The 24,357-nt window shown below is 39.2% G+C and overlaps 1 protein-coding gene across 5 annotated transcripts; it reads right to left on the bottom strand.

Moving 5' to 3' along the window:
* Positions 1-5,199: 5,199 nt before the first annotated feature.
* LOC144660467 (TRAF3-interacting protein 1-like) lies at positions 5,200-23,924 on the bottom strand. 5 transcript variants are annotated; one of them, XM_078521095.1, is made up of 20 exons: positions 23,694-23,924; positions 23,540-23,608; positions 23,370-23,418; positions 22,093-22,202; positions 20,126-20,187; positions 19,049-19,190; positions 17,887-18,030; positions 16,628-16,696; positions 16,169-16,250; positions 14,627-14,650; positions 14,378-14,465; positions 13,687-13,773; positions 12,787-12,904; positions 11,724-11,763; positions 10,689-10,765; positions 10,019-10,084; positions 9,651-9,728; positions 8,681-8,766; positions 7,629-7,698; positions 5,200-6,883 (listed from the first exon to the last, which is right to left on the bottom strand). In XM_078521095.1, the coding sequence occupies exons 1-20, from the start codon at positions 23,814-23,816 to the stop codon at positions 6,791-6,793; spliced, it is 1,677 nt and encodes a 558-aa protein (XP_078377221.1). In that variant the 5' UTR covers positions 23,817-23,924; the 3' UTR covers positions 5,200-6,790. The 5 variants fall into 5 exon arrangements, with proteins under 5 accessions (XP_078377221.1, XP_078377225.1, XP_078377223.1 ...); XM_078521099.1 differs by having other exon boundaries at positions 16,202-16,250; XM_078521097.1 differs by having other exon boundaries at positions 16,628-16,693.
* Between the last annotated feature and the right edge of the window lie 433 nt (positions 23,925-24,357).

The raw sequence follows: 24,357 nt of genomic DNA, 5'->3' as shown, positions 1-24,357 counted from the left end.
ATACACAACTTATCACCAGCGAAATTAGGTCTTTTATTCTAGCCTGATTCTTTGATTGCATTATTTGACCTTTTTGTTGCAATACTGATAAGAAAATCAAAGAAAGATGTTCCTCTTTTTGCCAAAAACAATTTAAGGCTAGTGATCTCACGATCCTTTTTAGTTTTAATTCCAGAGGACGATTATGGTGAGTTTCTAGATCAATGTCGAAAAGGGTTCTTGCTGACGGTTGTTATTTGCGGAAATTGTGTTTCAAATTTAAGTGGTTATTCAGGACAATAAAAATAATATGACAAAGAGGGAAGCACTGGAAGTTGGCTTGGATATGTTAATTCCATTTATTTGTTGGCTGTGGTTTAAAGAGGCACATGTTAACCTTTGAAAAACTTCGTAGTTGTTTCAGAAATATTTTCTTTACACACAATCATACCGCGCGAAGTGCATAAAATACGTTGTAAAATGATCAACGAATTCGTCGTTATTAACAAACCGCCACTCAGTGCGGCAAATGCAGACTGCAAACCGCAGACTAGCACTTCGGTTAGCCAAAATAGCGCTCAGGTTTGCCTGTTCGTGGCAGCACTCAATAATGTAGTTCAGGGTTTCCCTGAACTCTCCCTCCCGTGCCCTGTATTTGGGTACAGGCCAGGGTGGTGAACGGAAAGTTCTGGTACTGGACTTTAAAGGTGGCTAAACTGGATTTTTTAGGGGTAGCACCGCTCAAGTTTGAAAATTAACTACGAAGCCATTTACAATGCTATCGAAAAACGATCACCACAGCTGCATTAGATTAAGATGAAATTTTTTTTATGATTAGTGTTATATTGACATCGGAGTTGCCATAGCGACGAAATGACGTCATAACGTTTTTTACTTTCGCTCGTATTTCATCTTTATCTAATGCAGCTCTGGTAATCCTTTTTAGTAAGCATTATTAATGGCGATGTAGTTAAAACTCAAACTTGAGCGGTGTTTCTCCTAAAAAAGACAGAATAATCTACCATGAGGTCAATGTGATGCCTTCACATATCGTGAGTTCCATAAAGAACTAACCACGCAAGTACGACCAATAATCTAGCACGAGTTGAATATGATGCCCTCAGTTCCGTTAAGAACTCACAACCCAGGCTAGACAGAATAATCTCCCACGAGTTCAATGTGATGCCATCAGATATCGTGAGTTCCATGGGGAACTCACCAACCGGGAAAGACAGAATAATCTAGCACGAGGTCAATGTGATGCCCTCAAACAACGTGAGTTCCATAAGGAACTCACCACCCAAGTTAGACAGAATAATCTAGCACGAGGTCAATGTGATTCCCTCAGATAACTTGATTTACATAAAGCAGTTATCACCAAAGTTAGACAGAATTATCTTGCACCAGATTAATGTGATGCCCTCAAATAACGCAAGTTCCATAGGGAAGTCACCACCCAAGTTACATAGAATAATCTAGCACGAGCTCAATGTGATGCCCTCAGATAACGTGAGTTCCATAAGGAACTTACCACCCAAGTTAGACAGAATAGTCTACCACGAGGTCAATGTGATGCCCTCAAATAACGTGAGTTCCATAAAGAACTTACCACCCAAGTTAGACAGAATAATCTAGCACGAGGTCAATGTGATTCCCTCAAATAACGTGAGTTCCATAAGGAACTTACCACCCAAGTTAGACAGAATAATCTAGCACGAGGTCAATGTGATGCCCTCAAATAACGTGAGTTCCATAAGGAACTTACCACGCAAGTTAGACAGAATAATCTAGCACGAGCTCAATGTGATGCCCTCAGATAACGTGAGTTCCATAAGGAACTCACCACACGGGTAAGACAGAATAATCTAGCACGAGGTCAATGTGATGCCCTCAGATGAAGCGAGTTCCATAAGGAACTCACCACACGGGTAAGACAGAATAATCTAGCACGAGGTAATGTGATGCCCTCAGATGAAGCGAGTTCCATAAGGAACTCACCACACGGGTAAGACAGAATAATCTAGCACGAGCTCAATGTGATGCCCTCAGATAACGTGAGTTCCATAAGGAACTCGCCACCTAAGTTAGACAGAATAATCTACCACGAGGTCAATGTGATGCCCTCAAATAACGTGAGTTCCATAAGGAACTCACCACGCAAGTTAGACAGAATAATCTAGCACGAGGTCAATGTGATTCCCTCAGATAACTTGATTTACATAAAGCAGTTATCACCAAAGTTAGACAGAATTATCTTGCACCAGATTAATGTGATGCCCTCAAATAACGTGAGTTCAATAAGGAACTCACCACGCAAGTTAGACAGAATAATCTAGCACGAGGTCAATGTGATGCCCCCAAATAACGCAAGTTCCATAAGGAACTTACCACGCAAGTTAGACAGAATAATCTAGCACGAGCTCAATGTGATGCCCTCAGATAACGTGAGTTCCATAAGGAACTCGCCACCTAAGTTAGACAGAATAATCTACCACGAGGTCAATGTGATGCCCTCAAATAACGTGAGTTCCATAAGGAACTTACCACCCAAGTTAGACAGAATAATCTAGCACGAGGTCAATGTGATGCCCTCAAATAACGTGAGTTCCATAAAGAACTCACCACGCAAGTTAGACAGAATAATCTACCACGAGGTCAATGTGATGCCCTCAAATAACGTGAGTTCCATAAGGAACTTACCACCCAAGTTAGACAGAATAATCTAGCACGAGGTCAATGTGATGCCCTCAAATAACGTGAGTTCCATAAGGAACTCACCACGCAAGTTAGACAGAATAATCTACCACGAGGTCAATGTGATGCCCTCAAATAACGTGAGTTCCATAAGGAACTTACCACCCAAGTTAGACAGAATAATCTAGCACGAGGTCAATGTGATGCCCTCAAATAACGTGAGTTCCATAAGGAACTCACCACGCAAGTTAGACAGAATAATCTAGCACGAGGTCAATGTGATTCCCTCAGATAACTTGATTTACATAAAGCAGTTATCACCAAAGTTAGACAGAATTATCTTGCACCAGATTAATGTGATGCCCTCAAATAACGTGAGTTCAATAAGGAACTCACCACGCAAGTTAGACAGAATAATCTAGCACGAGCTCAATATGCTGCCCTCAGATAACGTGAGTTCCATAAGGAACTCGCCACACGGGTAAGACAGAATAATCCACCACGAGGTCAATGTGATGCCCTCAGATAACGTGAGTTCCATAAGAAACTCACCACCCACGTTAGACAGAATAATCTAGCACGAGGTCAATATGCTGCCCTCAGATAACATGAGTTCCATAAGGAACTCGCCACACGGGTAAGACAGAATAATCTACCACGAGATCAATGTGATGCCCTCAGATAACGTGAGTTCCATAAGGAACTCACCATGCAAGTTAGACAGAATAATCTAGCACGAGCTCAATGTGATGCCATCAAATAACGTGAGTTCCATAAGGAACTTACCACCCAAGTTAGACAGAATAATCTAGCACGAGGTCAATATGCTGCCCTCAGATAACATGAGTTCCATAAGGAACTCGCCACACGGGTAAGACAGAATAATCTACCACGAGAACTCACCATGCAAGTTAGACAGAATAATCTAGCACGAGCTCAATGTGATGCCATCAAATAACGTGAGTTCCATAAGGAACTCACCACACGGGTAAGACAGAATAATCTAGCACGAGGTCAATGTGATGCCATCAAATAACGTGAGTTCCATAAGGAACTTGCCACACAAGTTAGACAGAATAATCTACCACGAGGTCAATGTGATGCCCTCAGATAACGTGAGTTCCATAAGGAACTCACCACACAAGTTAGACAGAATAATCTTGCACGAGGTCAATGTGATTCCCTCAAATAACGTGAGTTCCATTCCACCGTGTGACCTTTTTTCAGCGTTGTTTGAGTGTTGTAATTTGAGCGATTCCTAATTCATTTCAAAAATGTGGATAAATTTTCAAAAAAAATCCCTTCCTGAACTTCTCTGCCTCTTTACCTGTCTCCTGTGTGTGGTTTTTGGAGCGATTTAGTGCGATTCCAGTGAGTTTTAGTTCCATTTCTTTTCTCTCTATTTAATATAGAGAGAAAAGCAAGGAATCGTTTTTCCAATACAAATCCTTATTATGTCGACGTAACGCAATAGTCACCGTGACACCGTGACAACGCTTAACAAAGGTTACACGGTCTATTTCTCCCATGGAGTTTGGGGTACCTGTGTGGGAATACGATACTATGCAACGGAAGTGAAACTTTACTGTTTCCAGTTATCGCTGAGACCGAATCGACGTCAAGGAAATGAAATAGACAACTGTTTATAAATGCACTCGTTCCAGTAGATTTTCTCCCCTGCAATATGACCAGGATGATTTTCAGTTGACATCTGGAACAATTTCGTGTTACAAATTGATAAAGCACTCGGCTGCGTCTCGTTGATTATTTTCTCGGGCTCGTCGTCTTATAGTTATAGTTAAATAAAACTAAGGGAAATGGTCAAAACTTTGTACTCAGACAGGACCCACTACTCTGCAAAAAGACAGGTGGTCTCTCTTCATGCACCCCCCTTTCCTCACCTTAAAAGGGGCTGTGTCACGCAATTTTAGGCAATTTCGGCACTGACCAACTGGTCATAGAATTAACTGAATTATCACAATAATAGATTAAAACTGTAGAAGAACTCAAAAGGAACACAGAAAGGCCAAAAGGGGCATGGATGGGCAAAATTCGCGAAGATTAAAACGGATAGCGTACGGGTAAACTTGAAAAACGTCGGCTCGGCTTTTTTCAAGTTTATCTTAATTTGCATGAGTGTCATTTACAATGCACAAAAATCATCTTTGTTTGTTATGTGGCCGTAATTTAGCCAACACAAGACTTTTGCTCTGCCAATTTGAAGTTTAGAGCTCTTAATTAACGAAAATAAATAAAATTACCTCAAACACCGTGACATAGCCCCTTTAAAATAAAAGATGGTGTCTTGTTTGTATAGCCCCCCCCCCCCCAAATCAGGAGTACAAACTAAGAAAAAGATTCAAACCTCCTTGTGCCCATTTCTCAAGCAATACAATAATTTTTTTTTCCATTTGGCTTATCAGACAGGTGGTGTCTTGCATAACCCCCCTTCCCCTACACAAGGTGGGTCCTCGTCGAGTACACTTGTTATGACCACTTCCCTAAGCAAGAAGAAACACAGTTCAATAAACTTATCATCACCATTTTAATTCTTCACACGACCATAAATATTAACCTTTTAAAAGTTATTCCTGTACTGCAGACATACATAGCATTAATTAACATAATAGTATTTTCTCGGCATAGTACCTTTAAAAAATTGCAATAATACGAAAAGAGAAAAGTACAGGAAAAATCAAGAGCGTTTGACGTTTCTCCTTGTTTCTTATTGCATGGGCAAATTTAAAGTGCCTTATTAAGCAGAGGGTTTGGGAAGTCTTTCTTAAGGTAGTCATTTTCGCTCGCTACAAATGAGCGAAGCGTACAGCTCAGCTCGTACTCTCGTAATGAAAGGGTACCCTTTCAGAAATGTCATACCAAGGCATTTTTCATCCGTCTGAAACTGTAAGAAGTGCAGACATGCTTGAGACAAACATGTTTTAACGCTAACTATAGGGCTGACGTGATTGCTTACATTTTGCCTCATTAGCATACAATTTTGCTTAGAGAAGGCATCATACTATAGACAAATTTATAACGACAGTTAATCGTACCATGTATTCTCAGTATTCAGAGTTGATATTTTTTGTAGCTCGATCAGGAAATGAACATGAGGCAAATATTGGAAACGCCGATTGCCCTATTAATGTCAAAGATATCCTAGGCTATTTGAGGTCAAAGTGAGTAAGTGGTGATTGTAGACTGTAAAGGCAAAATTTATATTAATTCTACTGCTGAAAAGATACTATATTAAACTGTAACGTATGTACATGACTTATCTGCCAGTAGCTTAGAATCCAATGTCTAACCTAGCCATACGGCTGCCAAGATGCATTTTTGTGTACTGACCATTAAAAGCTAACAAGCCCATCTTAAAAGGTCGATCACTTCGTCAATAAATTAGCGGCAAAGTCAGGTGGAAAACGGAAGCTTGTTAATTAACACTGCACTATTTAGTTCTCTTTACAGAAACGCTACCAAGGGAACAATTTGCCATGTGTTGTCAATCCACGAAAAAGGGATAAAATAGTTTCGATATGACTTCAAGGAAAGTACGTCATACTAGAAGGCAACTTGTCTGACGAACGAAAAACCGCGAGCAGTCAAGAGACAAATGCAGTGGTACATACAGGAAAATGGGAATTTGCTCCCCAGAGAGAACAGCGAATATGGCATAATTTTGTTTCGTACATTTCTTAGGAACATGTTGTTAAAAAGAGTTTGCACATCTCTTGCCTTTCAAGGTATAAGATCCCAAAAGGAGCATGGCCAGAACCCTGGGGTCCTTAAAGTTTCGCTGTGGAGCCCCCATTTTAGGGCTTGGAGCCAAGCACAAAAATGGCTACCACAGAACTCGTAGCCCTGTTGTTTGGTGGCCCACAACCCCTGAGGAGCTCTAGACTCCTTTGAGAGCCTGAGGGCCACCTTAACTCATGAAACAGAGGATTTCAGCTAATGTTAGAGTGTTCTACCAAGATCCTATCATAGAGAGGACTTTTTCAGTAAAATAAATACTCAAATCGAGAGTTCTTTTGTACAGTAACCGCTCCATGCGCTGTTTACAAGGAGCAATATTTTACATTTTTACAAGCATCGCGTCATTGCAGTCCCTTTGGTTTCATCTTGATGTTAATGATACGCTGGAGAGCATTTTCTGTATCTTTTCGTCATTTCTCAAGATGTTACACTTTACTGTGCTTATCCTATCGACCTGAAACAAGACAAGACAAACAAGACTTAGCTGAAATATGCCAAACACACACGACGAATGTCCAGTAAGATGTCTTCCCTGGGGTTGTTCCTCTGGGACCAGCGAACCCCTTACCTCTTTAATATCAGACCTAACATATTAATCTTTTTCCATCACATCCCAGACCAAAAATAAGTTCCTATCTACTTTATGATCACTAAATCACGTAAAACATAATTTTCCAAATTAAAGTTACCACAAAAAAATGTCAAAGCACTGAATAAATTAATGAGAAGTACAGTCGGGAAATAAGCGTCAGTTTTGGCAAATCTTCGTGAAAGCACTCGAAGAATTTCCGAATTATTTCATCCAATCAAAAACTGGCGCGAGTGTTCACGAGTACTCCGAAAGCAATCGCGCGTACAATTACGTCATGTTGCTTAGCAACTTCTTGGACGAAAACCGCGGGCTCAGTCACTTCTCGGAGAAGTGATGTCGCCATTAACTGGCACTTCCCCCGACTGAAGTATATCTTATTTAGTGAGAGCTACCTATCCAGTAGAACATACCCGTAGGAGAGCCCCCTCCCCCTCCCCTAGAGTATGGATATTTTCAGGGGGTAATGGTATAGTAATTTTCTGGAACAACACGTTCCGATAAAAAGATAGTGTGAACTCGAGGTTACTTAGCGGCATAAAAAAAAAAAAAACACCCAGACGCAATTCTAACCGAGAGTTGATTTGCCTAAGACAACTTGTAGTCTTACCATTTCTGTTATTTCTGTGTCTAGTTCTCCCAGCTGTGATTTTAAGGGTGCGATCTCACTTTCTGTTATGCTGTGAACCAAAAACAGGATGAAGATTAAAACATGTCAACACCGACTGTTGGAAAAGTTAACATGTACCTTAAGGTTAGCGGCTACGAATTTACGCGATTGGGAAAAAATCGCTGAATTTTAGTACCCGCTAAAATTTGTCTCGGTAAAATGTAATACTTGTTAAATTAAACAACCTCCCCCCACTCCCACCCCAAAAGGGATCCAAAATTAAGCATAGTCGAATTAAACACCTTTTTAAAAAAAGATACCGGTAACTATGTTCTTTCTGGCAATGCAAATGTTCGTTCAATATTAGACCATATTCGTATTCTCGGTATTGGACTAGAACTAGCTTGCAAAGGAAGCTCATGCGGGGGAATATCATTAAAAACAGCTTCATGTCATTTGCATTTGAAAAGAGTCCCCGCATAAGCCTCCATTGCAAGCTAGTTCCAGTCCAATACCGAGAATACGAATAAGGTCTATTTCAAGTGAGTTTGTTATTTTACTGAACGTTTATTACCATCTTAGCTATATGTTCATTAAAAACTGGTTTACACGTTACCACTAACGTTTTAAATTTTTCCGGAAAATCACTAAATTCAATAGTCGCTAAATCTTTCACTGAAAAAATGGCTAAAATTAGTAGCCGCTAAAAATAGTCACCTTAAGGAAACACCAAACTTGAACAAATAGAGCGGTTTTCACTTGAGTGTCGAAAGTTAATTGCGTTTGCTTTGGTTTTGCATTACTACGCTTACTGATTGGCTTAAAAATCTCGCGCCACTTTCTCAGCCAATCAGAACTAAAACCAAAACCAATCGTGACGCGCTCGCGCACGTTTTCCCGCGCTTCGTGCCAGCTACATGTATTTGCTTTGAGTTTTGATTGGTTCACTGGATTGTCTGTGTTCTTTGTGATTGGCCAGAGTGATTACTTTGGTTTTGGTTTTATGATACTCAATTGAAAACTGCTCTATTGAGTATGGATTGATCCATTACCTTTCTTCTCTTCTTAACGCTATTTCATGTTCCTTATTTTCTCTCCGCCAGATGTCTAATTCTTTTTGCATGCTATCCATATCTTCCTGTAAACAAGAACAAAACAAAAGGGAGCGCAATTAAAGGGGCTAGGTCACAGTATTTTAGGAAATTCTATTTATTTTCGTTAATTAAGAGCTGTAAACTTCAAATTGGCAGAGCAAAAGTCATTTATTCGCAAAATCACGGCCACATAACAAACAAGGATGATTTTTGAGCACTGTAAATGACACTTTCATACAAATTGAGATGAACTTGAAAAAAGTCGGGCCGACGTTTTTTAAGTTTACCAGAACGCAATCCGTTTTAATCTTCTCGAATTTCACCCATCCATGCCCCTTTTTGGCCTTTCTGTGTTTCTTTTTAGTTCTTCTACAGTTTTAAGCCGTTATTGTGATATTTCAGTTCATTCTATGACCAGTTGGTCAGTGTCGAAATTGCCTAAAATTGCGTGACATAGCCCCTTTAAAAACAATCCTTTACTGTGACAAGCATCCCACTATATCGTTTACCTGAGAGTAACAACCCAACCCCCCCCCCCGAAAATTGCAACCCTTTGAAAATGGCGACGTCGAATATGATTCAATAAATTGATAATTCTGTCCAGATTTAAGTTCATTTTAACACCTTTCTGTTCTATCCTGTTGGTCTCTTAACTACAGTACTTTTTGTATTAAAAAGAAAGAAAACTAGTTATGTTTACGCTCACATAAACAAAACATTCCATGCACTTTTTGGAACGAAAGTTGCAGCTAAAAGTATGGTATTTTTGACCTCTCCTCAAGTTGCCGTAGCAACAAATTTTTACGTCATTTGGATCGGATTCTGTTTACTGATAAAAGCTTTACAGGTTTCGGGAAGGTCTAAACGTTTGTGAGCCACTTTAACTGTTGTCTTTCTTAGAAAGGTCTATCTTTCCCAGAATTCATACCTGAATATAGTCCATAATTTTTCCTAGTGGATTTGCGCTTCTTGTAAGTGTCTGGATACTAGTTCTAAGTTTTTCTATCTGTAAAACAAAAAAAAAGCAAATTCATCGTAAGTACCAAGTCTACCAGGCCCCAGTTGTTCGAAGGGTGGATAATGCTATCTACTGGATAAATCATTATCCGGTGGATAGCGGAGTAGGTTTTGTATGACAGTTATCCACTGGATAGCGATTTATTCGGTTGATAGCGTTATCTACTCTTTAAACAACTGGGCACAGATTTTAAGAGCTGGTCTACACATTGTGTTAGGAGACAAAAACATCTGATTCATGTAGGCTAAAAAAGACATCTTGTTGAAGATTTTACAAACCTCTTTTTGTGCAAGTTCCCTTTCTTTTCTCCTCGCAGCATCTGATATAATTGGTGCTTGTCTTTCCTGAAACAAAAAACACGTACTTCTAAAATGCGTAACAGACTATCCCTGTTTAACCGTCGCTGTTGGGTCAGTTTGGGTAGTGCTGTCCCTGGGAAAGGGTTTTAGAGTGGGTGTAAAAATGGCGTGTGGCTGGGTACATGGGGTGTGTGCATAATTATCAGATGACTTGTATTTATTTCCCACTACAAGTTATTGAACTTGAGATGGACATGTAGCCAAGAGGGCCTTAGAGTGGAACCCACAGGGAAAGCGAAAAAGAGGGAGACCCCAGCACACCTGAGACGCACAAGAATGGCAGAGTTAGAGGAGAGACACCTATCGTAGAATGAGGTAAAGGGTACTGCATAAAACAGGGTTAGGTGGGGGGGCGCTAGTTGAGGAAGTATGCTCTACAAGGAACGAAGAGGATTTAAGAAGAAAAAGACAAGTCATTGAGAAAAACTGCCAGTGCTTTCCAATCTTAGTGTTTGGTATCTTAATGAGACACTGTCAGCTATTTTCAGTATGTTTTTGAGCAGCTCAAAAATATATCTACACTATAAAAGGTTTTTCTAATACCAAAAGCAACCACACAAAATGTATTATGCAACTAAAGAAATCTAACCTGCTTCGGTCTAGCTTCTTGGTTTCCACCACCTTCAAGTTCTTTTTTAGTTTCAAGAATTTTCCTAACGAGACCCCCTGAAAAAAAAACCACTCTTGTTAAACCCAGGAAATACTTTTTTTGGCAAAAGCAATGCGTCTAAGTATAAAAAGACGCAAAACCCTTTCGATAATAAGCCCCTCCAAATATAAGCCCATTGGCTCATATTTCATAGCTCTTAAATAGCCTGCATCGCAGTCAGTCTAAACCAACGTCTGTCTGCAACGCAGGCTACTCTTAAAGAGAGATATATACCTTTTTTACTTTTATAAAGTCCCCTTATGGAGAGCTTGTTCTATATTTTACATTGTTAGATTACACTTAGAGACTTGTAATGTTCATTTACGACTGCAGAACCTGTTCTGTGTTTCAAATCGTTATGTTTAGAGAGTTCTGCCACTTGTTAACAAGGAGAGACTGGAGTTAAAAGGTCCGTGACGGAAAATTTGTGATTGGAACGATTGGTTGTAGTTCGTTCCAGTATTAAAAACGTTAAAATTTGTGAGTATTACTTATTAAGCTTATGTTTACCCCTTCTAATTATTTTCTTTAATTTGTCGCGATTTATTTCCTTGTCCTTACGTTGTACACAGAATACATCACGCAACAGATGCGGATTTCGGTGGAACCGTAATATTATTGAACTTAATTTGGCTCTTATCTTTTATATCATTTCATCATTTCGTCATTTCGCCATTTCGCTATTTCGCCATTTCGTGTTTTAAACACGCCCGCCATGCGGTATACTTTGAATGAACTTAAGGTTTGAAAGGGATACTGTATCCCTTTCAAATATGAGCCCACACATTTTTTAAACATAAATTTCCATCTGGATCCCCCTTCCCCCCGCATATAAGCCCTTCCTGAAAATAAGTCCATCCTGAAAGGGCCATTAAACAAACATAAGCCCAGGGATTACCAGCACTTTTGGAATGTTATCGTAAATGTGCTCCACAAAGACAACCTAACAAAAATGCTAGTGAGATTTGTTCTTACCATGTTCACCATCATCTTCAGCAACTTCTCCCGCTGGCGCCTGAAAACATTTCACCAGAACATTACAATAGGAATTTCAGATAAGACTGTAAAAACAAAGCATTCATGGCATTCACTAAATACTTGATTGTTTGAAGCACAAAATAATTCCTTCACTAAAAAACTATGTAGTCTGTGGTGCTGCCACTATAGAGGTAAAAAATGTTTCAAAGATGGCCCTCTTATAGTCGTGGTTTGCAATAAGAGGTGGCTTTGCATATATGTATTGTGATTTAATTTTACCCTTAGTTCAATCTGGCATTTTACTTTGTTTTTTACAGTAAAACCCCGGTGCCTGGTGCCTCCTGGCGTCCCTTCCCCGTTCTTTTGTGGGGTTCTTTTTTTTCAATACTGTTTTTATCAGGATGTCTGGACAGCACAGGGAAGCTAAAACCAGGACCCCAAAAACCTGGCAAACCTACAGGTCTTCAGGGACTGTATTCCTTTTTTATATCACCATACAGCGCTCAAAAAAAAATTGAACTCCAGCTTGCCCATGGGGCAAGTAAATCTCAAATTTTGCTTGCCCAGACATTATACCCCCTTGCCCAGGTTCTCAAACCTATTAATAATTCATGATGCTGGTTTGCCAAGCCCTTGCCCGTCGGACAAGAGAGCATGAAAAGTCACTTGTCTGGCAGGAAAATCTACTTGTCCCGGACCCCGCCGGGGGTTTTGTTGAGCCCTGACATACAACAGAACAAAGGAAAATACCAAATTGTACCAAAGGAAAACAGAACTACAACATACAACTTTCTCTTGAAGGACACCTCTATAAGATGGACACCTGGTGATGGTCCCTGCCGTTTTTCAGTCATTCTCCTGTAACAAACTCCCTATAAGACGGACAAGTCTCGAAGATGGACAGCTGGAGCCGGGTCCTGGTAGTGTCCGTTTTAGAGAGATTTGATTTTATACAACTGGGAAAACAGCTCTTCTACTTCAAGCAACACTAAAAATTACTAAAGAAAGTAAACTATTCCCTAACTGTCAAAGACGGACAGATGGAGCCCTAACTACTTACCAAATCTAAGTCATTTTGTATTGCATGCGTATCTTCCACAACAAATGTATCATCCTCATCATCTTGGTCCTTGCCATCGTCTACAATAACACTGGCAACTTGTTTTCCTGATCCAATTCTAAAACAAACAAACAAACAAAATACCAAAGAGAATGAAACAGCAATACAATTAACTAGATGACAATCTGCGTGGCTTTCCACAAGTTGCTTGGCAATGCTTGTCTGAGTGTTATTTCAGTGCCGTAGCAAGGGGAGGGGCCGGGGGGCCCGTGCCCCCCCAGTTTTTTCCCCAAAAAAAACACCTGTATGATGTTGAAAGATTTATCTCCCGGGGTTTGAAGCAATACATGTCTTCTTTTCATTTTTTCGCGGGGTGTGCACAACAATATACAGCCAAACTACCATGTTCTCATTCTAAATGTCTCATTCAGTCTCATTCTCATCGCGTTGCGTTCACACTCTGAGATGCGAAGCATCCACCGCACCGGGGGCCCCCAGACCCCACCCCGCCTCGCGCCGCTCCCCCCCACTTTCTTTCCCTTGCTACAGCACTGTATTTGAAGACCATACGAACGTTTCCGAGCATTTGTCGAAATTCTTCCGAAGATTGACCAAATTTGCGAAAGATTTCCAAGAAAGTTCAGAGGATGCTTCAACTTTCAGATCATTCAGCACTAAAACCTCATCATGAAAATGCTTAGCAATCTTACCTTCAAAGGGACATTAGCACCCTGAGCATTTGCAAATATTTGGAGACTTTTCTTATTTGAAGGCAATGTTTTGAATTTTTTGGAGCACCTTAAAGCATATTTTTGGGGAATCTTGAGAAACCTGTGAAAAGCCCTAGACACATGTTCTTCAAAGCTGATCTAATTAATTATTTTGTGGTCACACTCCTACCTGGCCATCTGGTCTTCGAGCTCCTCTTGTTGCTTTTTAATCTTGGGCGGGGCAGGTCTTGCACTGCTTGGTCTTGCTATGCTGCGACTGTTAACAAGAAAGCACGAAATCTGAGGTTAAAACCACAGCATTGCAATTCAACTCAGTGGAACCCAGTGTTACACACCGTTTGTCCCACATTTTTGCACCCATGCTTCATATACTGTAGCAACACTTTGGAACAGTCATCAGACACTTGACAACTGAAGGCTTTTTTGTTCAAAATACTACAGAGTGGACAATGTTGAATATGGCAACAAATAAAATTTCGCTAAAATCCTTTTATCTTGATAAATAAAAGTACAAGAAAGTAAGCACTCGCTCACTCACTGTGCTTCACTGGAGGTCCAATTTTGCGTGAAAGTGAAGGGGGGTCCAAGTCCACTCGAAAATTAATATTATTTGGACCATGCACCAGTAGCCTGCATGGCCGGCGTTCAAGGCAAATATTTTCTCTTTCGGAAGCAAAAAAGCTGAAGATTCATTCTTTGTACACAGCACTCACTACTTATGGACAAGGCTGCTAGTGCCAAAAACACAGCAGTTTGCCTAACCATCTGGTTATTGAACCTCCAGCTGGACTCCCTAAAGACAAATAACACTTCATGTACATAATATTTATATAAGCACTAATTTGTGTAAACTTACACACCTTTTTATGACTTGAGGAGGGAGTTCATCATCATTTAATACTCCATTCATGTGTTCAGTTGGTCTGGGTTGTTCTTCTGCCTGTGGGCCTGAGAGTCCAAAAATAAAAAAAAAAAGTGTTTATTCACCAGAAGATTATCACATGCCTGAGAAAACATAAACCTCTTGTTAAGTGCTCATAAACACACAGTCAAATGCTTTTTTCTCCATTAATGAAAATATACTGTAGAGTCCATGTTAAACTACCTACCATCACTTTCAGCTTCTCGAAGATCTAAAAGACAAAATGAAAATAATATGTCAGAACATTATGATTTTCTTCCAATCAAATTCCTGAAATTTTAACTAGCCATTTTGTCAAGTGAAAGTCCAGAACCTACTAGCCAAAGCTACATTTCTACTAGCCTGTAGCTATTTGACTACCATTAGTCTCGAGCCCTGTCTTGGGCCAACATTCTCCTAGTAAGGCCCTTGTGCTTGGTTAATAAGATGTTTATACAGGGATGTAGCTAAGAACACATTAAGCCGGCTTACCAACAAGCCCAGCTGGCTTTTCTGACTTTGGTAGCTCTAAAGTCTTTGTTTTCATGTGAAATTTCAGCCCGATTTAAATTCTCTTTCAGTCGGTTAAATTAGCCGGCAGCCAGCCCTTAGCAACATCAATGTTTATATATTGGGTTTGCTAGGGATGGAGACTTATTTTGACAGGGCTCGTCATCTCTCAGAAATGCACCAAAAATGCAGGCACAATTTCTTTGTACACATGTTATGTGTACTGTACTAGTGCAGATGAGGTTTACTTCCCTGCTCACAGGAACTAATGTTTTAGGTTATCTCCTTAACACTACCTAACAATTTTACTTTTGAATGGAGGTGAGCGGCAGAACATTCATCTCAAAATTATTCAAGGAATAATTGTTTTAGTATATACACACGAAGTGATCTCAACAACAAGCTATCTCAAAGTTTTTAGAAGGAAACCATATAAAGTCAATTTAATTGACCTCTCAATTCATGTGTGGAAACCGTACATACAGGCGGCACTATCCGGCATGCGAGAAACAGTTTACAGAATCTTCTCAAACTCATCAATAATTCGTCAAGTAAAAACAAAGAAAATCGCAACCATGAAGTAAGTTTGAATACCTAATCTTAATTACTACTTGACAGTAGTAAGCAAATAACTAATGTTTTACTCAAGGTGTGTGGACATTGTGCTGCAAATTGCAAAATATGTAATCTTCTCTTACATTGAAAACCATCAAAGCAAACTTTGCAGCACTTTTGTGTCTTTTCTGGTTTTGCATTTGGATCATGCATTATTCACTCCGTAGGGAGGAAATAATGCTCATTATTAAAAACTAGCAATGGTATATTGCAATTCCTGCATTTTGATTGGTTAACTGGCAATGGTATATGAGCTCATATACAATTCTCACAAAATATAGTAGCCAATACACATCAACCAAATTAGCTGGGGAGCTAAAATATTGCAATTCTTTGGGCATTTTTAATAAAACAATTATTCCACTCGCAATTGTTGAATAAAACAATTATTCCACTCGTGATTGTTGAATATAAGATCGTTATAGCTATCTACGCTTTCTACCATCTTATATCCAACTCACGCTTGTGGAATAATTGTTAATTAGCCTGAGATAGCAAACCAATCAGATTGCTTGAAACACCAAGATCACTGGGTGTATAAATACTAATAACTTTTGTCCCTCTTAAACCCTGTCAGTACTAAAATGGCTGTAACTAAGTTGCTCTTTTTCACACACAAGCGTACCCTCTCCCTCCCCTGATGGTCTGCGTCTCTGACCTTTGGCAGAGGAGGGTCTTGGAATGCGATTCGGAGGTACATCTCCATTCTGCAAGTAGAAAAAGTGGCAACTCATTTATTTGAATGCTTATATATGTATTAAGTACATTTCTTCTCAAGATAACCAAAAAAAGTGACCTTTAGACTGGATTATGAGTATGAAATTGAGTACATGTAGTATGACTTTTTAAACCTAGTGCTTATAATCACATTTCACACCAAACTCGTACCAATAGTCTCCTATTCAACTGGTCAGCAACAGGGAGGAGTGAGGGCTATGTAAACATAACTGGACAAAAAATTTAAAAGTCATACTTGGGCTTGATCTTATACTTATGCTCCTATCTGGAGGTCGCTAATAATTAATTTTCCTTTTCAATTTGTTTATTTTCACAGATAAAAGAATCAATGCTTATTTATCTTTACCTCTAATTCACCATCTATTACAGCAGCTCCCCCATCAAGACCATCAACATCGTCATCTTTTCTTGGCTGCTAAAAAAATAAAAAAGATGGTTAAAAAGTGCTCAGGTTTTCACCAAAAACAAACAAACCGAAACTCACAAAAAACATTTTTTTTTTAGCAGAGTGACTCAAACAGGAGGTATGTGTGCAGGGATGTCGCTAAGGTGCCGGCTGCTGGCTAATTTCACCGGCTGGAAGAGAAATGAAATCTGGCCGAAAAATCACACAAAAACAGACCTGGTAAACTTTTAGAGCAGCCAAGGCCAGAAAAGCCATCAGGGCTTCTCCACGAACCGGCTTAAGTAGTGTTTTCTTAGCTACATCCCTATGTATGGTAGAATTCTCTGAATGTATCCCAGGGATGTAGCTAAGAGTTGACTCTCAGCTAAATTCACTGGTTAAAAGAGAGCTTCGCTATCACTGGCTAAAAACTCGAGATGGTGCAGCGTCGGGCACCGAGATTTGTCCTTGGCAGATACAATAACACATCTAGTGTAGGAGACATGCTATATGAGCTCGGCTGGACTTCCCTTCAAACTAGGAGACAGACACTTAGACTCTGCATGATGTATAAAATTCATGAAGGCTTGATTGCCATGGACGCCCAAGAGTTCATGACGCCACTTCAAAGGAGATCGCGGCACGTAAATTCAAATGCGTACAAAATTCCTCGCTCAAAGACGGACTACCACATGTACTCATTTTTCCTGAGAACGATACGAGAATGGAACAGCCTGGCCAATGAAACAGTTAATGCACCAAACTTGACGGCCTTTAAGAAAATAATGCCTGCCGTCTGACCAAGCGCTAAGCAAACGATGCTGACTTTGACTTTTTTTTGTATCTATTTTTCTTCATAGCATTTAAGCCTTTCTTTAATTTGAATAGTATTTATTTATTTTGTTAAGTAGTTATTTATTTTAATACTCACGAGAATCTTCACTATTGAAAGAGGTGAGTTACGTGGAAGAAGAAGAAGAAAAAAACAAAGGCTAGAAAAGCAGCCATGCTTGTTAAGGAGAGAGCTCAGTTTTTTCTTATTAAGTTGTAGTAAGGGGATTATTATTTTCCTCAAGAATAACAGTTACACAAAAAGGTGAAATTTTTCATGCAAGTTGTCACTCACCATTTTTACTGAATTTAAAACTTTTCTTAAAATTCACTAAAAAATGCATGGTGAGCAGTTGTGCAAAAGATTGCACTTAATACTGTAACAGTACCTTTTCTTTTTCTCTTCCTCTTTCCGACTGTTTTTCCTTCTCCCTTTCTTTCTCTTTTTCTTTCTTGGCTGAATCATCTCTTTTTCTTTTATCAGAACTGTCTGTCTTGTTAGAAGAACTCTCCTTCCTCTTGGAAGACTCACTCTGTAATAATGAAAGTTCATAGCCAGGAAATTTAATTTTTTTTAAAAAAAACTCAAAATATCCAAGGCATAGAGCAGTTTTCACTTGAGTGTCGAAAGTTAATTGCATTGCTTTGGTTTTGCACTCCTGTGATTGGCTTTCTCGCGCCCTTTCTTGCCAATCGTCCACCAATCGTGACTCGCTCCCGCCGTCCTCGCTTCGTGCCAGTTACATGTTTTGCTTTGGTTTGATTGGTTCCTGGATTGTCTGTGTCCTTTGTGATTGGCCGAGATACTGGTTGGTCGCACTCTAAGGACTTCCTAAAGCAGCATACTTACAAGTATAGCATCAAAACCATGAGATACTATACATGAGATTATATACGGCAGTTGTCTAACCCTTCAACCTGAAATGGGAGGTGTGGTGACCTAATGCATGGCTGCATTGGACTCTGGATCAAGCTGTCCAAGTTTGAACCCTGGCTGGGGTCAGTGTGTTGTGTTCTTGGGCAAGACAGTTGCCTTCCATAATGCCTCACTCCAACAAGGTGTATAAACGGGTACGAGCAAAATGCTGGGCTAGCTTAAGGATGGACAAGCATCCCATCCAGGGGAGGAGTAGAAATACTTGCAGATGATTAACAATATGGAAACCAGGATAAGCTCTGGCCTGATGAGCCAACAGGCCTGAATGCACACTTTACCTTAAATAATTAAATTGTAAGTTACTATTTGCATAGTTCCAGTATTGCTCTAGGTGCTTTACAAAGCCCAGAATTGATGTTAACCTTGACCTGAAATGTTGTCTCTCCCTCCTATTTTGAGGTTGTCGACTTTTCACTAGTTGCTTAAAATCAACTAGTGAAAAGTCGTAGACCTCAAAATAGTATCCTTGTTATGGCTGCTTTCAATAAACCCGTGGAAAAGTTGCTAGTTTTTAAAGCATTTGCCAGTGAATAATGAGCCTCAAGCTTGCCGACTACAGAAACAGCTAAGCATTAATCCCCCTACAATCCAATAAAACTGCAAATGAGCATCACCTGTTTTCGTTTGTCTTTGTCATCTTCTTTTTCTCTGTCTCTACTTCTGTCTCTCTCTTTATTTTTCTCCTTGTCTCTCTCTTTTGAGCTTTCCCTGTCTTTACTTCCACTTCCCGTTCTGGATTCTTTTTTCTTGCTATCACTATTGAATGCAAATGACACACAAAATATTCCCAAAAACAGTTCCACATTTTTCATAACTTTATTACTCTGTAGTTCAGCAAGACAGTGTCTTCAAGCCATGTTTGAAAAGAAAGCCTTGAACTCCAACTTGCCTTTCAGACAAGTGACTCTTAAATTTTGCTTGCCTGATGGTGGTTACATGCTATTACTTTTATATAAGTCAGGGCACAGTCTTCTGAAACTTGACCCTTGCCTGTCGAATAAGTGAGCAGGAAAAGTTACTTGTCCGAAATATTAATCTACTTAATGTCCCTCATGACCATGCAGGCCTCCCCCCCCCCCCCCCCCACAAAAAGGGGGGATAGTTCGGGGTTGGGATTATTTCGGGGGCTGTACAGGCCCAGTTGTTCAAAGGGTGGATAAAGCTATCGACCAGATAAATCATTATCCAGTGGATATTACCGGTAAGTGTTAACAAAACATACTGTGCTATCCACCAGGCCTCAGTTGTCGAAAAGGTGGATAACACCATCCACCAGGTAAATCACTACCCAGTGGATAGCGGTATGGTTTTATCAACACTTATCCGCTGGATAACAATTTGTCCAGTGGATAGCATTATCCACCGTTTGAACAACTGGGCCCAGATAGTAATTTATCCTGGATGGATAGCATTATCCATCTTTTGAACATTTGGGGCCAGGACTTCAAACCCTTTCCAAAGCAACAGTTTTCTTTTTTCTTTGGTTACATAACATGCCTGCTTCCAGAAAATGTCCATACTCCCCCCACAGAAGAGATTGGATTTTCCTGGGGGTTTAAGGGAATGTATTAATTGAAATTTCCAGAGGGGTGGGAGGGTCTTAGGAAAAATCCCTTCCGTGGCGGAGGTATGGAGAATTTATGGAACTACACATTTCTATTACAAGGCCTAATGTAAAGTTTTAAGCCAACCTTGGTTCTTTTCCAGGTTTTTCTCCTGCCAGTACCTTTTTCACTGCATCAGTGCTACTTTTCTACAGCAGAAGGAAAATTTTAAATAAATTCAATTTTTTAGTTCTTAAAAACAAAACGTTTTCGACTCGAAGGTCATCATCAGTGTTAAATGAACATTTACATTCAGCTTGGTTTTGTGTTGTTATGTAATTCCCGAGGGGAACAGTTTGGCGTCAGTGCACCTGTTTTCCCTCCCTCTCAGCCACGTCCGTTCCACCAGGAAAAGGAGGAAGGTTAATACAGAATACATTTGAGGGAGAAGAAAATTGACCCTACTCCACACAACGCTCGGGTCACCACACCGTTGGCTCCTCTGACCAGATCATATTACCTCAAAACGGCCACAAATCAAATGTTATCTATCGTGCCGTGGCATTGTGCGAAACTACATCGGCTAAACAAACGTAATTTCACAGTGCGGAAAGCGGAGCACGAGAATACCCATAACTCGGCCAGCCCGCCACCCGCATCCAATCACAATACACAGAACATCGCGTTCGGGAAAATCAACTGACGCAAAATAAGGAGGCCTGTTGATTGCTTGCGAGAAACCAACTGAAGAAACAGGTGCACTGTTTTATCGCCAAACTGTTCCCCTCGGGAATTACATAACACAAAACCAAGCTCAATGTAAATGTTCATTTAACACTGATGATGACCTTCGAGTCGAAACGTTTTGTTTTTAAGAACTTTAATAACTTTTATCTCTTTTTAGCCTTTTTAAAATTATTTTATGAGCAACATTATGACAAATTCAATTTTGTTTATAAAATGACCTTACCATAAAGATATTCCAATTGAATAGATATACCAAGAGAAGAAATTCAACAAGCAGCTATTTCAAAAAGAAATAGTACCGTATTTATTCGATTAAGCGCCTACCTCAAATAAGCGCCCACCCAGGAGAAAAATAAAAAGCCCCCCCCACCACCCCCAAAAAGCCCCCACCCCTACCCTCCTTCCAAAAATACTGAAGTGTTCAAGAGGAGTACTTTGATTATTGTTGAAATTGAGATTGAAATTGACTAAGTACTACTAAAAGACTTCCCCGAAACGTTCAATAAACAGTCAAAATCCTGCTTTGGTACATCTTCACGTTTTATTACTATACATTGTTTTGTTGTTAAATAAACTTACTACTTGCGAGTTATGGCGAAAATTTTATAAGCGCCCAGCCTCGAATAAGCGCCCACCTCGATTAAGCGCCCACTCTCAAGGTCCAAAAATTTAATAAGCGCCCAGGGCGCTTAATCGAATAAATATGGTATTTTGTTTCCAGATTGTGGAAGGATGAGCATATTAATAAAAATATATTAAGTGATTAGTATGGCGGGAAAGGTTGAGGACAGATGGGTTTGTCGAATATTTGAGAAGATCCTAGGTCATGAATCAGTATTACGGAAGAATTGCGGAACAGTCAAATTTTTTGCATGCATGCAGATTCCTTTACCATTCCGTGCCAGCAAACACAAGACATCCAAAACCATCCAATCTTGTTTGCTCTTCTAAGCACTCTTATTGGTGGAAAATTTACAAAGTCAACAATAAACTAGAAATATAACAATTAAACATGAAAAGGGCTCTCGCTACATTTTTCATCAAAACATCGCTTTTATCGAACTTAGTTCTAATAGCACAGTCATCAGGTATTTCTATTTGTAATCAATTTGCATATTAACTTTTTGTCTTCCTGACGATTATAGTTTCGATATTTGAAGAACATATTTTAACCAAGTTGTTTGCTTCTACTAAAACCTGTGGACGAGCATTCTTCTGATTGGATAGTGGCCGCTGTTGTGTAAATAGCTCACATTGAATCCAAAACAATACCATATCGTTTCTGAGGAAACGAAATAAAAATAAACACTTACAGCTTGTGGTGAGTCAAATACAAGAAAACAAGGATTACATCTTGACAGACTTACTTTATGCAAAATGGCCATTCCCATCACTTGTAAGAACTCATTTGTCTTTTCTGGTTCATGACCAGCCACAATTTTTGACGGACGTACTGACAGCTGTCCATTTATCATTCCTGTGATGATACAATTATCAAAACAAGGTTTATTAGTTTCTAAAGAAAGTGGAAGTTGTGCTGCATGTGTGAGTAAGTAAAACACTAACGAAAGTTAATTATCACTTGGGAGTTGATAAAGGTAAGAAATAAGCCGTAGCAAATTTTAGAAAGCTGATGTTTTGAGTGTTAGCCCTTTGTCAGAGTACACTTTGCTCCAACAAAGATGATTTTGCAGTCTGAACTGTTCAAATCTTACCTGCAATGTTTGTGCGAGTCTCAGACAAAGAAATGTTTTCCAACCAAAATATAAATTTATAAATAAAAATTTTGGCTATCCACTTTGTGAAATAATTGGATTGTTGGAAATTTAAGGTAGCAATTACACTTAGTTTTCATAATAAATAAAAAAATATATGAAAATATGTGCAAAACCACCAAAACTAAGTTTTAATTATGGAACTAAATGCAATAATGTTTACAATGTAGCCGTTAATATCAAGATCTCACAAAATATACTTTGAATCAAATTAGAAACTAATAAATTAAAAGTGAGATTTAAAATTGCAGTGTTATGTTAACAAATTCTGCATGTCAACAAAACAGCCTTCCACTATATATCAAGATAACTTTGTTAACACTAAATCCAGACAAAAGGAATAGTAAAGGCAGACTGAAGATATAATATTCAGTGTGAGAATGAATCTATACTCGTTTGTATTTGCCATCTGTCCGAGTGTAAGTTTGGAAATGGAATAAGGTTGCGAGAATATATATTTCCGTAAAATTAATAGGATTGCATCAAACTGCAAAATTTGATACATAGACACCAACCGGAAAAAATATAACATTGCAAGGAAAAACAAGAACCACCAATGCGTATCCTATAAATGTGCGTTGTAACGTAAAATATAAGCGACACATCGAAAATTATTGAAATTTATTTTGGGACTAACATGGCCGACATTTATTGAGATTACTCGTCGAAATAATTGTATCTTTACGGCTACATTGCAAGGCACGATCAAATAGCATAAATGTAGAGTTACCCTTCTTTAATTTTAACTGATTTATAATTTAAAGGTTTCGCAACGAAAGGTTTTTTTGCTCAAAAACTTTCGGCGAAGTGTTAGTGCTGTTTCTTAGCAACACACAACAGCAGGGTATGGTGGTTTCGAACTGTCTTACCTACGACGTCAATTGCTTTTTGAAGAAAAAGGATCTTGGCTTCTTTTTCCTTTAAGAAAAACAATTATTTCATTAGTTTAAGAGATAATTCGCCAAGCGAGGGATAGGAAGAACATGAAATAAAATTATACCCATTTGCTTTCAGAGCACGAAACTTATAACTGGTTTACCTTGACTTTCGCGGAGTCCATCTCGTCAGCCGTATACAAGCCTTTGAGAAAACCAGTATTCTTGACCACCTTATCGTTTTTGGAAAGCAGAACATTGTGAATAAGATGTTGTTAGAGCTGGTAAAGTACACCTTTGCAAAAGTAATTACTGTACCTCGGTAATGATGTCATGAAGAAATCGGAATGGAGGCTTGCTCAGCAATTTCTCCGTTAGAGGAGGTTTCTTTATAACCTTCCCCAAGGTTTCCTGCGTTTTCTTTGCTATTGAAGGATTCATGGATGGTCCTTCTTCACTTTCACACTGGTAAAATTACCAAAAATTACTGGAAAGCGAGGAAAATGCTAAATTGTTTTCCAATGATCGACGGCCATCATAAAACAGTTTTGAGGGAATGTAACTGACCACAATTCTTTTCGGGCGTCCAATATTGGCGGTCTGCGTTCGGGATGAACCGCGGGAAATATCCCGCAAATGTTTTTCTTTATCTTGCACAAAATCTCGTTCGTAAAAAGGCAAAATTGTTTTACGTCTTTAGTTTTCAACCTAAAATTCAGATTTGGTATGTTTTAAGCTAATACAGTAGCTAGTAGAAACCAAATAAAAATACATAAATATTGGCATATTTTGTCAATAAAACTACTCTTTGAAACTACAATGAAAAGGAAGTTAATTTATAGATCTTAAAACCAGGAATCCATTACATGATATAACGTACATTCAATATTTCCACACTGTATTTTCATAATTGTTACGTTGTAATGTGATGAAGAACCGGCCATTATTGGTTGTCAATATACAAGCTATTATCTCTGAGTCT

Source organism: Oculina patagonica, chromosome 7, assembly GCF_052425735.1.
Source record: "Oculina patagonica isolate OP01 chromosome 7, crgOcupat, whole genome shotgun sequence".
Classification (NCBI taxonomy): domain Eukaryota; kingdom Metazoa; phylum Cnidaria; class Anthozoa; order Scleractinia; family Oculinidae; genus Oculina; species Oculina patagonica.
The sequence above is the reverse complement of the archived record's forward strand: the minus strand, read 5'-3'. Positions and strand labels throughout refer to the sequence as shown.

What these genes read in the sequence shown, in the direction of transcription:
- LOC144660467 (XM_078521095.1), bottom strand. Translation starts at nt 23,816, where the DNA reads ATGAATCCTTCAATAGCAAAGAAAACGCAGGAAACCTTGGGGAAGGTT. An exon ending in AAACCTGGAAAAGAACCAAG is followed by an intron (nt 19,191 to 20,125) that starts GTTGGCTTAAAA and finishes TGCATTCAATAG; the next exon opens with TGATAGCAAGAAAAAAGAAT. An exon ending in GAGGAAGAGAAAAAGAAAAG is followed by an intron (nt 16,697 to 17,886) that starts GTACTGTTACAG and finishes TTATTTTTTTAG; the next exon opens with CAGCCAAGAAAAGATGACGA.